The 14319-nt window shown below is 48.1% G+C and overlaps 1 protein-coding gene across 7 annotated transcripts in view; it reads right to left on the bottom strand.

Moving 5' to 3' along the window:
• Positions 1-14319, bottom strand: part of LOC140428279 (engulfment and cell motility protein 2) — a 292926-nt gene that overhangs the window by 9030 nt on the left and 269577 nt on the right. For all 7 annotated transcript variants that reach the window (XM_072514575.1, XM_072514578.1, XM_072514577.1 and 4 more), the window contains 3 exons: positions 13305-13412; positions 5828-5910; positions 892-969 (listed from right to left, as the gene is read on the bottom strand). In XM_072514575.1, coding sequence (XP_072370676.1) covers positions 892-969; positions 5828-5910; positions 13305-13412 — 269 coding nt within the window. The remainder of the gene's footprint in view (positions 1-891; positions 970-5827; positions 5911-13304; positions 13413-14319) is intronic.

Here is a 14319-nt window from a genome sequence, read left to right as displayed (position 1 = left end):
AATTTTATGCATCTCAACATGGTCAGGTGTTATTGCGATAAACTCCTGGTGGGCCTGTGACACCCAGCGCAAAATTCACAACCTGCGACTACCAAGGCAAGGTCCTGGACAGCAAGTAGATTGTGCAGCTGTATGTCTGCATCTTCAGGGGAGGAAAGTGTAATGTGGTGATAAACTGTCAATATAAATGAATATATATATAGCACACAAAAAACAAATTTCTGCGGCAAATCAGTATGAGACCCTTTAATGTACGGTGCTGTGCAACACACCAACAGGACTAGAGTTTCAAGTTTACTCCCTATCTGACATGGTGGATCTTGTGTTATATACTCTGGGATAACACAGGCTGCAACTCGATGCAGCTTTGACCAAAAAATACTCCAGACTTTGAAGTAAGTTCAATGTGATGTATTGAACCATTAGCACAGTTCTCTATGAGTTTGACTCTCCTGCTAATCTTGCTATAGTAACTCAGTCTAACTAACCAGTCTGCTCTAAGCCACGTGGTGAGTGTGATGCTTCTGATCTGCCCCTGTCCTACTCTCTAAGTGTCGCCTGTGGAAAGAGACAGAGCATGTGTGCCCTGTCCTTATATATGGGTTGTGTAATGCCCCCTTGTGGTCGCGTCACCTCTGGGTGTCTTGACTGCCCATTGGTCGTGTCCTATTCTATGTGTTGATTAGTTGTATGTCTGCATGTCATGGCGTCTCTGGTGCTCCCTCTAGTGTTCACTTAGTCGTAGTGTATTTACATGAACCCCTTGTTTATTTACAGTGATGCATATCACCACAGTGGATAATATGTTCACTATGACCATGCTGTCGGTAGTGGAGATTGCTTCTCGAGTAACTTCTCCGTCAAACCTTGCATTGAACAGTGATCATTTACCTCGTATTTGTTTGGCGCAATGAAGTTCAGGGCCTCATCAGGGTCATGAAGGATGGAGAAGGCCAGCTCTTGAACTTCCTGTAAAAACAGAAAGAAAACGTGATACAAAAAGTACAGAAATAAGTGGTTCCTACTTACAAACTCTGTATTTGATATCCTGGTGCTCAGAGGTTAATTCATGGATTTTTAGTTTTTCAGTGATGCATTTTTCACAGAATAATCAAGGATGACCTACTGCAATATCAGATTGAAACAATCATGAGTTATTTAGTTATAGTGTCACACTGGGGAAAGAGAGAGATCTTGTGGTGCAGTGGTAGCTTCTCTACCTCTGGGCTAGAATCGCCATGTTCGAGCCCCACTTGGGGACTTGATGGCCATGGAACTTGGATGGTTCAGTCTGTAAATCCTTTTTTAAAAAATTCATTTTACGGGATGTGAGCATTGCTTTATAGACCAGTATTCATTGCCCATCCTTGTTGCCCTTGAGAAGGTGGTGGTGAGCTGCCTTCTTCACCTGTTGCAGTCCATGTGGTGTAGGTACATCCAAAGTGCTGTTAGGGAGAGAGTTCCAGTATTTTGACCCAACGACATTGAAGAAACAGCGATATATTTCCAAGTCAGGATGGTGAGACGCTTGGAGGGGAATCACAGAATAGAACCATAGGATCCCTACCATGCAAAAAGGGGGTCATTCGGTCCATCGAATCTGCACCAACCATCTGAAAGAGCACGCTACCTAGATCCACCCCTGCCCTATTCTTGTAACCCCACCTAGCCTGCACATCTTTTAAAAAAATTTTGAGTACCCAATTCATTTTTCCCCAATTAAGGGACAATTTTAGCAAGGCCAATCCACCTACCCTGCACATCTTTGGGTTGTGGGGGCGAAACCGACGCAAACACGGGGAGAATCTGCAAACTCCACATGGATAGTGAACCAGGGCCGGGATTGAATCTGGGACCTCGGCGCTGTGAGGCAGGCATGCTAACCACTGTGCCACCGTGCTGCCACTAGCCTGCATATCTTTGGACACTAAGGGGCAATTTTAGCCAATCCACTTAACCTGCACATCTTTGGACTGCAGGTGGTGGTGTTCCCAGGCATCTACTGCCCTTGTCCTTCTAGATGGTACCAGTTGTTTGGCAGGAGCTGCCCAAGGTGCCTTGGTGAGTTCCTGTCATGTATCTTGTAGATGGTACACACGGCCGCCACTGTTCGTCGGTGGTGGAGGGATTGAATGTTTGTGGAAGTGGGCTGCTTTGTCTTGGATGGTGTTGAGAAGTGTTGTTGGAGCTGCACTCATCCAGGCAAGTGGAGAGTATTCCGTCACACTCCAGACTTGTGCCTTATAGACAGTGGACGGGCTTTGGGGAGTCAGGAGGCGAGTTTACTCGCCGCAGGATTCCGAGTCTTTAACCTGCTCTTGTAGCCACAGTATTTATATTGCTAGTCCAGTTCAGTTTCTGGTCAATGTTGATAAGTACCTTCTAATACATCGGATGGCAGGTGATAACATGGTCAGATATGCTGCAGAAGGAAAAGGCGAAACACTGCAGTACTTGCCAAACATAATCATGGACCGATTCAATGAAAGTCCATGGTCGGTATTGCCCTCTTAGAGCATGATACCTGAAGGAGTAGGTCACATTGGGACCCATGAAGTTGTCCATTTTATATACTGAGGTAAAGTCTTGCTACAAACAGTAAAATCTCAATTTTTACAGGACATTTTATACAGACCAATATATTAAGAGATCAATAATATACACATACATTGTAGATACATTATACATGTATTTTCACATATTTGTGGGTATTTTGTTTTAATTCTTTCATGGGATGTGAACATTGCATTTGTAGCCCATCCTTAATTGCCCTCGAGAAGGTCGCGGTGAGCCACCTTCTTGAACCGTTGCAGTCCATATGGTAGAGTTACACCCACCACCACTCTGCTTTTTTGTATAATGTGTACAGGAAATGAATGAGATATCTGGGTGATTAACAATAGATTGAAGCTCTGCCAACAAGCTCAGTGGTGATGTGGAAAGCAAATCCGATGTGGAGGCCAATTAAAAGGTCAATATTGAGTTGAAACAGTGTGGTACTCCTGCCACTCCGTAACTCATTGATGCAATTGCACTTGGAATACTATAAATAGTGCTGGGTCATCACAGTACAGAAAGGATATTGCAGCTATTGAATATACAGAATGAGTGAGGAGATGGAGCGATTGAATTCTGAGAAAGAATTACATAAAGTGGACAAGCCCACACTGAAAAAGAGGACAAGAGATGATTTAAATGCTGTTTTAGGATTCTAAAGAAACCAGATAATGCAGATTACAACGAGCTGGCTGTTCTTCTCCAGTACAATAAAATCAGAGGACACAATTCTGTCTTGAAGGGGCGTAAATCAAAAACAAATCTGCGGAAACAATATTACAGTGAGGGAGTGGTAAATCCATCGAACCAGGCTCCAGACAGAGACAGTGGAAACGGATAGTAAAGTTTCATTTAAAGGCAAATGAGATGTGGGGCGGTATTCTCCGATATCGGCGTGATGTCCGCCGACCGGCGCGAATCAGTGCGGCATCACGCCGCCCCAAAGGTGAGGAAGTTTCCGCATCTTGAACGGCCGAGCCCTCACCTTGAGGGGCTAGGCCCGAGCCGGACTGATTTCCGCCCCGCCAGCTGGCGCGAAACTGACTTTGCTGGGCAGCGCATGCGCGGGAGCGTCAGCGGCCGCTCACAGCATCCTCAGGCATGCGCAGTGGAGGGGGTCTCTTCCGCCTCCGCCATGGTGGAGACCATGGCGAAGGCGGAAGGAAAAGAGTGCCCCCACGGCACAGGCCCGCCCGCGGATCGATGGGCCCCGATCGCGGGCCAGGCCACCGTGGGGGCACCCCCCGGGGCCAGATCGCCCCGCGCCCCCCCCAGGACCCCGGAGCCCGCCTGCGCCGCCGTGTCCCGCCGTCCCAAAGGTGGTTCAATCCACGCCGGCTGGCATGGGTTGACAGCGGCAGGACTTCGGCCCATCGCGGACCGGTGAATCGCCGGGGGATTCCCGCCGACCTGCGCGGCGCGATTCCCGCCCCCGCCGAATCTCCGGTGGCGGAGAATTCGCGACACGGCGGGGGCGGGATTCACGCCGGCCCCCGGAGATCCTCCGACCCGGTGGGGGGTCAGAGAATCGCGCCCGTGATATGAAGGAAAGGAAAAAAAGGCTTGTATTTTTATTACACATTTCAAGACCTCACGGCATCTAAAGTGGTTTAAAGTGTGGTCACCTTTGAAATGTAGGAAATGCAGCAACCAATTTGTGCACAGCTAGCTCCCACAAACAGCAATGTGATGGATGACCACATGATCTATTCTTGTGATGATGTTTGGGGGATAAATATTGGCCAGGACACGGGGATAACTCCCTTGCTCCTCCTCCAAACAAGTGCTCCTCCTCCAAACACAGCCATAGAAACATTTATGTCTTGGTTGAACATGATCTGAAAGAGAGGTCCTTCGACAGTAAAGCACTCCCAACAGTGCCGAATTGGAATGCCAGCCTAGATTTTGTGCTTGGGTCTCTGGACTGGAAACCACAATCTTGAAATTCAAGAGGCGAGAGTGCTATCCGCTTGAGCCACAGCCGACACGGATTTTATTTGGAAGTAACGGGCGTGATCATCCCGAAAGGGAACAGAGTCCTGTCGTGAGCGCGTTTAGCCAGGTGTTTCCCGGCGCTCGGAGTGCCGAGAAACACCACGCTATTGAACTCCCATTCGGGTAGATAAAGGCCTCAGTGGGGTACTCCCCGACGAGGCCGCACTTAGTCCCATTTTCTGCACTGAGCTCCGGTGATTGAGACACCATTTTTAAACAGCGTCCGGATCTCTCGACCTCCTCAAAGCCTCAACTAACCTATAGGGGTTACTCAGTTTCCCCGTAACTGCGCTGGGTACCCCCAGGCCCGATCCGCAGCGCGGGCAAAGGGTCAGCATGGCACCTTGGCAGTGCCAACCTGGCACCCTGGCAGTGTCACCTGGGCACCTTGGCAGTGCCAGGCTGGCATTACCAAGGTGCCACCCTGTCCAAAGGGCAAGCACCTGGGAGTCTCTGACCCCAGGGAGACCCCCATGAGTGCCGTTCCGTCTGGTCCCAGTTTATGGAGACCAGCACTGAATGGCGCTTGTCCAAGACGTACAAAGTGGGGGAGTTCGATCCCACGCCTTGGGTAGATCGTGGGATTGCAGATTTGCCGAAAGATGATGTGCTCACAATGGGTTGGATTAACATGGTGACATCTTGCAAGACGTAGCGAGCCGGGTTGATCCCAGAAGAGGGATCTCCCGGCATCTAGTGGCCGCATTGCTCCGCACTGCCTTTCGGGTGTTACGTGGCCGGTAGATCGCAGGCAACATTTCGAACAATGGGATCAATTTGAAAAATGACTCATGGCAGCATGCTTGCAGAGAACAAGGGCAGCACGGTGGCACAGTGGTTAGCACTGCAGCCTCACGGCGCTAAGGTCCCAGGTTCGATCCCGGCTCTGGGTCACTGTCCGTGTGGAGTTTGCACATTCTCCCCGTGTTCGCGTGGGTTTCGCCCCCACAACCCAAAGATATGCAGGGTAGGTGGATTGGCCATGCTAAATTGCCCCTTAATTGGAAAAAATGAATTGGGTACTTAAAAAAAAAAAATGTTTGGAGAGAACAGGTGACTTTCCCAAAAGCTCGCCACCTCTTGGGTTTTCTTTGCCTCACGATTGAATCATTTGTGGACTGATTGACAGAAATGAATTTTTATTATTTGTCAAAAATTTATAAGATTACTAGGTTGGTCAGATGAATCTTGGTCAATCTCCATCCAATAATTAATATGTCCCGATACATAATATAACACGTGCACATACGTATACATACAAAGAGGTAAGCTGTACCTTATTTTGTTTTAGGGCACTTTTTTCTCTCATGTGGGGGCAATCTTTCCCAGTTACCACAGCTTTGATATCTGCAACAGGAACTAAAGAAAAAGACAAGCTCACCAATGAATAACACCGACCAGAGTTTTACAGCGTCTGGAGACCAAAAGTGTTCTGGTGTACCAGTAACCAACATGTATAGCAATGAATTAGTGATCAGAGTATAATGTTAATGTACAGCAGAATTTAATGTAATTTGTTTCAAATGTCAGGTTTGCTCCAGATACTCGATGTTCAACCCCACTGCTCTTGTAGTCAGATCATGTATACTTTAAAATTAGGAGGTTAATCCTTACTCACCATGGCCGTATGACAGCATGGTTGTCTCTATTAAGGAAGGAAACATCGCCTTTCTACCTCTCTCTTCAAACTGGTCACATTGTATTGCAGTGACCAACAGAGTGTAAAGTTCCATATTAGTAACCAATAAAGTGTAATGTAATGCACTGGTAACTGTTGAGTGACAGATAGTTTACTCGTGACCAGCACAATGCCATATACGGCAGGATTTTTAAGATGGTTTTTCTCCCGCTGCCAATACTGGCTACCCTGCGGCCATTCAACACACCAACATGCGTGAATTGGCTGCAGCCGGGCCATCCACCCCTCACTCGGGAGGAAATCTTGCCTGAGAGAGCTATCGGCCAATCTGAATGGCCAGCTGCTCTCTAGGGCAAGGAATCAAAGGAAAATCTTTTGGATAACCTTCTCTTGTGAGACTAAATTAAGTAGGGTGTTCTTTCCAAGGGTTGGTACAGACTGAATGGGCCGAATGGCCTCCTTCTGCACTGTAAATTCTATGATTTTATGGTAAATTGGCGGGGGGGGGGCAAAGTACGGATTTCATATGGTTCTGCGAAAGGTCGACTGGGTTTTCCTTCTATTTTTGTGCAATAATCGGCCTATGAGGTAAGCAAAAGATCTGAGCTGCACAGGAATAAAATCAACAACTTACATCAGAGTTACGCTCACTGAAGAGTTTTTAATCTCAAGTACGAGAAACCTGAACTGGATGGTGAACGTAAATGGGTGTTGTTGCTCTCCAGATTCTGAAAGCTAGTGGAAGTTTTATATATTAAAAATGTAATAAAAATAACAGAATGCTGGGCTTTATCTCAAAAGGGTTGTATTGTGGGCGGCACGGTAGCACAGTATTTAGCACTGTTGCTTCACAGCTCCAGGGACCTCGGTTCGATTCCTGGCTTGAGTCACTGTCTGTGCAGAGAATGCACGCTCTCCCCATGTCTGCGTGGATTTCCTCTGGGTGCTCCGGTTTCCTCCCACAAGTCCCGAAAGACATGGGGCTGAATTCTCTGCCCCGCCACGCCACACTTCAGGTTCACCCTGCCGGTGGGATGCTCCGTTATGCTGCCTAGTCAATGGGGTTTCCAATTTGGGGCAACCACACGACGTCGGGAAACCCCCGGGCTGCCGGCAAAACAGAGCATCCCGCTGGCGGAGAATCCAGCGCATGGTTGTTAGGTGAATTGGACATTCTGAATTCTCCCTCTGTGTACCCAAACAGGTGCTGGAGTGTGGCGACTAGGGGATTTTCACAGTAACTTCATTGCATTGTTAATGTAAGCCTACTTGTGAGAGTAATAAAGATTTAAAAAAAAATTTAGAGTACCCAATTAATTTTTTCCAATTAAGGGGCAATTTAGCGTGCATATCTTTGGGTTGTGGGGCCGAAACCCACACAAACACGGGGAGAATGTGCAAACTCCACATGGACAGTGACCCAGAGCCAGGATCGAACCTGGGACCTCGGCACCGTGAGGCAGCAGTGAAAGATTATTATTATTATTACTACAAGGAGAAGGAAATTATGCTTCAGTTTTGCAGGCCTTTGCTGAGATGTGATCTGGTGTGTTATGTTCAGTTGTGGACACTACCGCTTAAAAAGGATAAATGAATCTTGCCGCACACCGTCATCAGATTGATTCACCGGTGATGAAGGAGTTAAATTACGAGGGAAGGTTTGCATAAACCTGGTTTATATTCGCTTGAGTTTTAAAAGTTTGTGTCATAATATGCAGACAGGCAGCTAATGAACACAGAGAACAGGACATGACCAATGATCAGGCAGGACACTCAGGGGTGGTATCTCACTATAAAAGGCACGAGGCGCTCACACTCCGCCTCTTTCCACTGATGAACATCTACAGAGTGAGCCAGGGTGTATTTACAGTATCACACCTCCAGCACGTGGCTAAGAGCTAGTCTGGTTCAGTCCAACAGAGTAACCACACTTAGGTTAGCAGAGAGTCGAACTCATAGAGAACTGTGCTAACTGTGCTACTGGTTCAATAAATCAGATTGAACTAACTTCAAGGTCTGGAGTATCTTTTGGTTACAGCTGCATCCAGTTGCAGCCTGTGTTATCCTAGAGTACATAACACGACATGCTACCAGGAGACTGCTTAATCTAGGTGGTTTACCTCAGTCCGTTCCGTTATGACCAGCGAATGTATCCCGGCATCATGGAGAAGATTCAGGCTCCTCACCAGCTCAGGACCTTCAGCAATCTCAGTGCCAACTGGCAGACATTCAAGCAAAGGTTTCTGCTGTACATCGAAGCTTCAGACCTCGTGGGTGCGTCTGATGCAAGGAAGATCGCGCTTCACCTCTCAACAGCGGGTGATCAAGCCATCGAACTCTTCATCTCTTTTCACTTCACCGAAGGACAGGACAAGACAAAGTTTCAGACCATCCTGGACAAATTTGACAGTCACTGTGAAGTGGATATCAATGAAATCTTCGAGCGCTACATATTCAAACAGCGTCTACAAGGTGAAGATGAATCTTTCAACTCCTTCTTAACTAACCTCCGCCTGCTAGCGCTGTCCTGCAACTTTGGTGATATTGCTGACTCCATGATCAGAGACCAAATAGTTTTTAGAGTTCACTCTGATCCTTAGAGAGCAGCTACTGAAAATCAAGCACATGACCCTGCCAGTCGCGAATGAAACATGCACAGTGCATGAGCACGCCAAAGATCGCTATGCCCAGTACAAATCAGCTGAAAATGAGAAACTTGCCTCCCACGATGCAGAGAGTGTGCAGGCCATCTCCCGGATGCAACGCCTCAGCATTGATGAAAGCGGCCATTTCGCGCGCTTTTCCCAGGGCCCCATGCATGCGCGATGCGAATGGGATAATGAAGCGGCCGACACCCGCACTGCGCATGTGCGACGACGCGTGGAACGTCAGGACACTGACGTCATGACGTGCTCGAACTGTGGCAACGCCCACTTACAGAAACACTGCCCTGCAAGAGGCAGGTGATGTTTAAACTGCGGGAAGCCTGGACACTATGCAGCCTTGTGCAGGTCTGCACCACCAGTCAGGGGCCAGCGCTCCCAATTCCGACGACGGCACGTTCAGAGTGTGCAACGACGATTACAGGATTCTGATCCTGGCAGCACAACAGATCCAGAGGAAGAATGCCTGGACTCCGCCTACTGTGTGGGCATCATTACCAAATGTGAATATGCCACATCCAACTCATCACAAATTCAATCCATCCTCGCTGTGGATTCTGCGGACGAATGGCGTGCGGTGATGCAGGTCAACCACTGCTCCATCCAGTTTAAGCTGGACACACGTGCTTCTGCCAAACTCCTCGCACAGGCAGACTTCAAACGCATCAAGAAGCCCTCCCAAGGTCCTTCCAGCAGCCTGCAGGTTCCTGGACTACAATGGGAATGCCATCACGGCACTGGGATCCTGCCATCTACTCGTCTACAAACGGAGCACCCATGCACGGTTACGTTTTGAAATCGTCAAGCCAGACAGGGCATCCCTACTTGGCGCGCATGCCTGCAAGCAGCTGAACCTCGTGCAGCGAGTTTATACAACGACATCCTCCAATGTGGATCTTCAGGCCGGCATTGACGACATCCTCGCTCAGTATCCGGATGTGTTCGATGGGATGGGCACGCTGCCATATCGATACAAGATTCTGCTACGACCTGATGCCAAGCCAGTGGTCCATGCACCACGTTGGGTCCCGGCTCCGCTGAGGGAGCGCCTGAAGGCACAGCTCAAGGATCTTCAGCAACAGGGCATCATTTCCAAGGTAACCGAACCGACTGACTGTGTCAGCTCGATGGTATGTGTTAGAAAGCCTTCGGGAGACCTGCGCATCTGCATTGATCCCCAGGATTTCAATAAGAATATAATGCGTGAACACTACCCCATCCTGAAGCGGGAGGAACTCACCAGTGAGATGGCACACGCACGTATTTTCACCAAGTTAGATGCGTCACATTGATTTTGGCAAATCCAGTTGGATGAGTCCAGAAGGCTCTGCACCTTCAACACATCATTTGGCAGATACTGCTATAATCGCATGCCGTTTGGCATTGTCTCGGCATCGGAGATCTTCCATCGCATCATTGAGCAGATGAAGGAGGGCATTGAAGGGGTTTGTGTGTATGTGGACGACATCATCATATGGTCCACGACCACTGACGAGCATGTATCCCGTCTCCAGGTATTCCGCCGTGTCCATGCCAATGGCCTGAAGCTGAACAGGTCCAAATGTTGCTTTGGCATGTCGACACTCAAGTTCCTAGATGACCAGATCTCTCAGCAGGACGTGTGCTCAGACACAGACAAGGTCAAGGCCATCAAAGCCATGAAGGTCCCCGAAGACAAGGTGGTGGTGTTGCGCTTCCTGGGCATGGTCAATTTTCTGGGCAAGTTCATCCCAAACCTGGCCTCACACACCACGGCCCTACGAAACCCGGTGAAAAAGTTCACTACCTTTGAGTGAAAGGCGTCCCATCAGGCAGAGTGGTTGGAGCTGAAAGCCAAGCTCACCACTGCACCAGTCTTGGCATTTTTCGACCCAGACAGGGAGACGAAGATCTCGACAGATGCGAGCCAGGATGGCATTGGTGCGGTGCTGCTTCAGCGCGATGACACGTCATCCTGGGCACCGGTAGCCTACGCATCGAGGTCCATGATACCCATCGAAACAAAGTATGCGCAAATAGAGGAGTGCCTGGGTCTTCTCACTGGCATTCTCAAGTTTCACGATTATGTCTACGGTCTGCCGACATTCACTGTCGAGATGGATCATAGGCCTCTGGTCCACATTATCCACAAGGACCTGAACGGCATGACGCCTCGATTGCAGCGCATCCTCCTCAAACTCAGAAGATACGACTCTGACTTAGTGTACACGCCTGGCAAGGAGCTCATCATCGCTGATGCATTGTCCCGCTCCATCACATTGCCTAGTGAACTGCTGGAAATCATCCGGCAGATTGAATCTCAGGTGCAGCTGTGTGCTAGCACCCTCCCGGCATCTGATGAGAAGGTGGTTCGTATCCGCGAGGAGACAGCCAATGACCCCCTCTTGCAGCGTGTCATGCACCACCTCGCCAATGGCTGGCAGAAAGGGCAGTGCCCTAAATTTTACAATGTAAAGGATGACCTGACGGCGATTGATGGTATCCTCCTCAAGCTGGACCGGATTGTCATTCCACTCAGTCTCCAGAGCTTGGTGCTCCGACAAATCCATGAGGGGCACCTGGGCGTCGAGAAGTGCAGACGCAGAGTCAGGCAGGCTGTCTACTGGCCCGGTATTAGCCAGGACATCTCGAACATGGTCCTCAACTGTGCGACTTGTCAACGCTTCCAGCCAGCGCAGAGCAAGGAGACGCTCCAGCAGCATGAAGTCGAGACCTCCCCGTGGTCCAAGGTTGGCATCGACCTCTGTGCGAATAGTCGTGACTACGTGTTGATTATTGACTATTTCTACAATTACCCTGAAGTCGTGAAGCTCTCAGACCTCACATCTCGGACCGTCATCAAGGCCTGTAAGGAGATGTTCTCCAGGCATGGTATCCCACTCACTGTCATGAGTGACAATGGCCCGTGCTTCAACAGTCACGAGTGGTCTATGTTTGCCAAGTCATACCATTTCAAACATTATCTGCACTATCCCACACTATCTGCAGTCCAATTGGAAGGTTGAAAAAGTGGTGCACATTGTGAAACAGCTCATCTGCAAGGCCATCTACCTTGCGCTGCTTGCGCATAGGGCGACCCCACTGTCCACTGGCATGTTGCCAGCCCAACTCCTGATGAACAGGGACCAGCGGACAATACTTCCAGCCATACACTTGCCCAACCTGGGTCACCTCCTGGTGCTGCAGAAGGTGCAGCAGCTCCGAAACCAGCAAAAGCAGGGCTATGATGCTCATGCCACTGATTTGCCCGTGTTATCCCCAGCAGACACTGTCAGGATCAAGATACCGGATGGTGGCTGGTCTGCTCCAGCTATCGTTGTTCGACAGGCTGCACCCTGCTTGTATTTTGTACGTATGGCTGATGGTTCTGTTGTGTGACGAAACAGACGGGCACTGCGCAAAGTTGCCTGCCCGCAACCGCATTCTTCTTCGTTTCCGTCCGTTGTTTTGCCACCTCCTGATACCTCAAACTACGAGGCCACCAGTCAGGCTTCCATCCCGTCTGTCAAGGCGCCATCGTCCCCATCACTACCTCTCCGGTGGTCGACAAGGATCAGACGCAAGCCCCAGAGACTGGACTTATGACCATTTGTTTTGTTTGCTTGTTTTGTTTTCTCACATTAGACAGCTGTCTTCACATGTAAATACGTTCACATATGCCACCGCCTGTAAATATGTTAATATATGTCACCACATGTAAGTACGTTCCCATGTGCCAACAAAACATTTTTAAAAAGGGGAGATGTCATGATATACAGACAGGCAGCTAATGAACATAGAGAACAGGACATGACCAATGAGCAGACAGGGCACTCAGCGGTGGTATCTCACTATAACAGGCACGAGGCATTCACACTCCACCTCTTTCCACTGATGAACATCTACAGAGTGAGTCAGGGTGTATGTACATTATCACACCTCCAGCACGTGGCTAAGAGCTAGTCTGGTTCAGTCAGACAGAGTAACCACACTTAGGTTAGCAGAGAGTCGAACTCATAGAGAACTGTGCTAACTGTGCTACTGGTTCAATAAATCAGATTGAACTAACTTCAAGATCTTTTGGTTAAAGCTGCATCCAGTTGCAGCCTGTGTTATCCCAGAGTACATAACACGACAGTTTGGAGAGGTTTAATTGAAATATTTGAAATGGCGAATGCATTCAATAAACAAAACAGAACTATTTTCCCTGATTGGGGAATCAAGATCAAGTATAATTTTAAAATTAGAGCCGGCCATTGAGAAAACGGAGTGAAATCAGGAAGCATTTCTTCCCCATAGAAAGGGTTGTAGAAATCGGGAACTCTCTTCCCTCAAGGAACTGTGGATGTTGAGTTAATTGAAATTTTCAAAACTTAGATCGACTGGTGATTCTCAGGTTAGTGTGCAGAGATATTTATTGAAGAACTGGGGTGAAATCAATAGAATTTCCCACCCTGCTTATGTCTACTTACTTTTTTCCTGCAGAGACTCGAAGGCCACCTCACCCTGTGGATTCTCATCCAGATCTCCATAGTGCAACACCTTGTGATTGAGAGACAGTCGGCAATACCAGAACTTATCTGTGGAAAGAACAGGAAAAAAGGTAACAGCACAGCATTTCATTAAGCAGCAACTACACACGAATGCATAACACATGCAATACTGTATTAATTAGTAACTGCACACATCAACTAGAAGCCACATAAACGCTACTGCGCAATAACCTCAACAAACATTAGTGCACTACCAGTAACCATACCCATAAAACAATGCTAACCAGTTACCAATTGCTACTCCGCCTGATAGCCATGTCACACAGATTAACCAGTATCACACACTGAACGCTGTAACAAATAAATTCAGTAATAAAAATAAATAATCTTTATTAGTGTCACAAGTAGGCTTACATTAACACTACAATGAAGTTACTGTGAAAATCCCTGAGTCCGGCGCCTGTTCGGGAACATGAGGGAGAATTCAGGATGTCCAATTCACCTAACAACCACGTCTTTCGGGACTCGTGGGAGGAAACTGGACACCGTTATGTTTCGCGTGAATAAATGAGACCACATTTAAAATTAACCACATTTGCTGAATGAGCCCCCAAATGAAGGAATTACCAAAAGATTTCCCTCTTTGTAACATTAACAAAAATCAGAACAAGCAAATTAAATATGAACGAACAGGCAAATGATGCTTCAAATAAAAAGCTAAATTTCACTTCAAATAGTTGATACAAAGATACGTCTTACAAAACCACAAGCATTAGTCCCCACAGATATGTGGTACCACATACAGTTCCAAAATTCTCTAACTCAGCCTCTGGTGGGTTGATCTCTCACAGTCCCACTCAATAAATTTGGCCTTCGAGTCATATTCGCTGTATTCCATCCGAGGACCCGAAGATTGTAGTCAGTCAAACAGCACATTCCTGCAGAACCTCTGTAGCGCACAAAGACTCCGTGAGACGAATAGGGTGAAGTCGAT

The sequence above is a fragment of the Scyliorhinus torazame genome, chromosome 8 (genome assembly GCF_047496885.1).
Source record: "Scyliorhinus torazame isolate Kashiwa2021f chromosome 8, sScyTor2.1, whole genome shotgun sequence".
NCBI lineage: Eukaryota > Metazoa > Chordata > Chondrichthyes > Carcharhiniformes > Scyliorhinidae > Scyliorhinus > Scyliorhinus torazame.
This window is presented reverse-complemented; position numbering and strand designations above follow the sequence as displayed.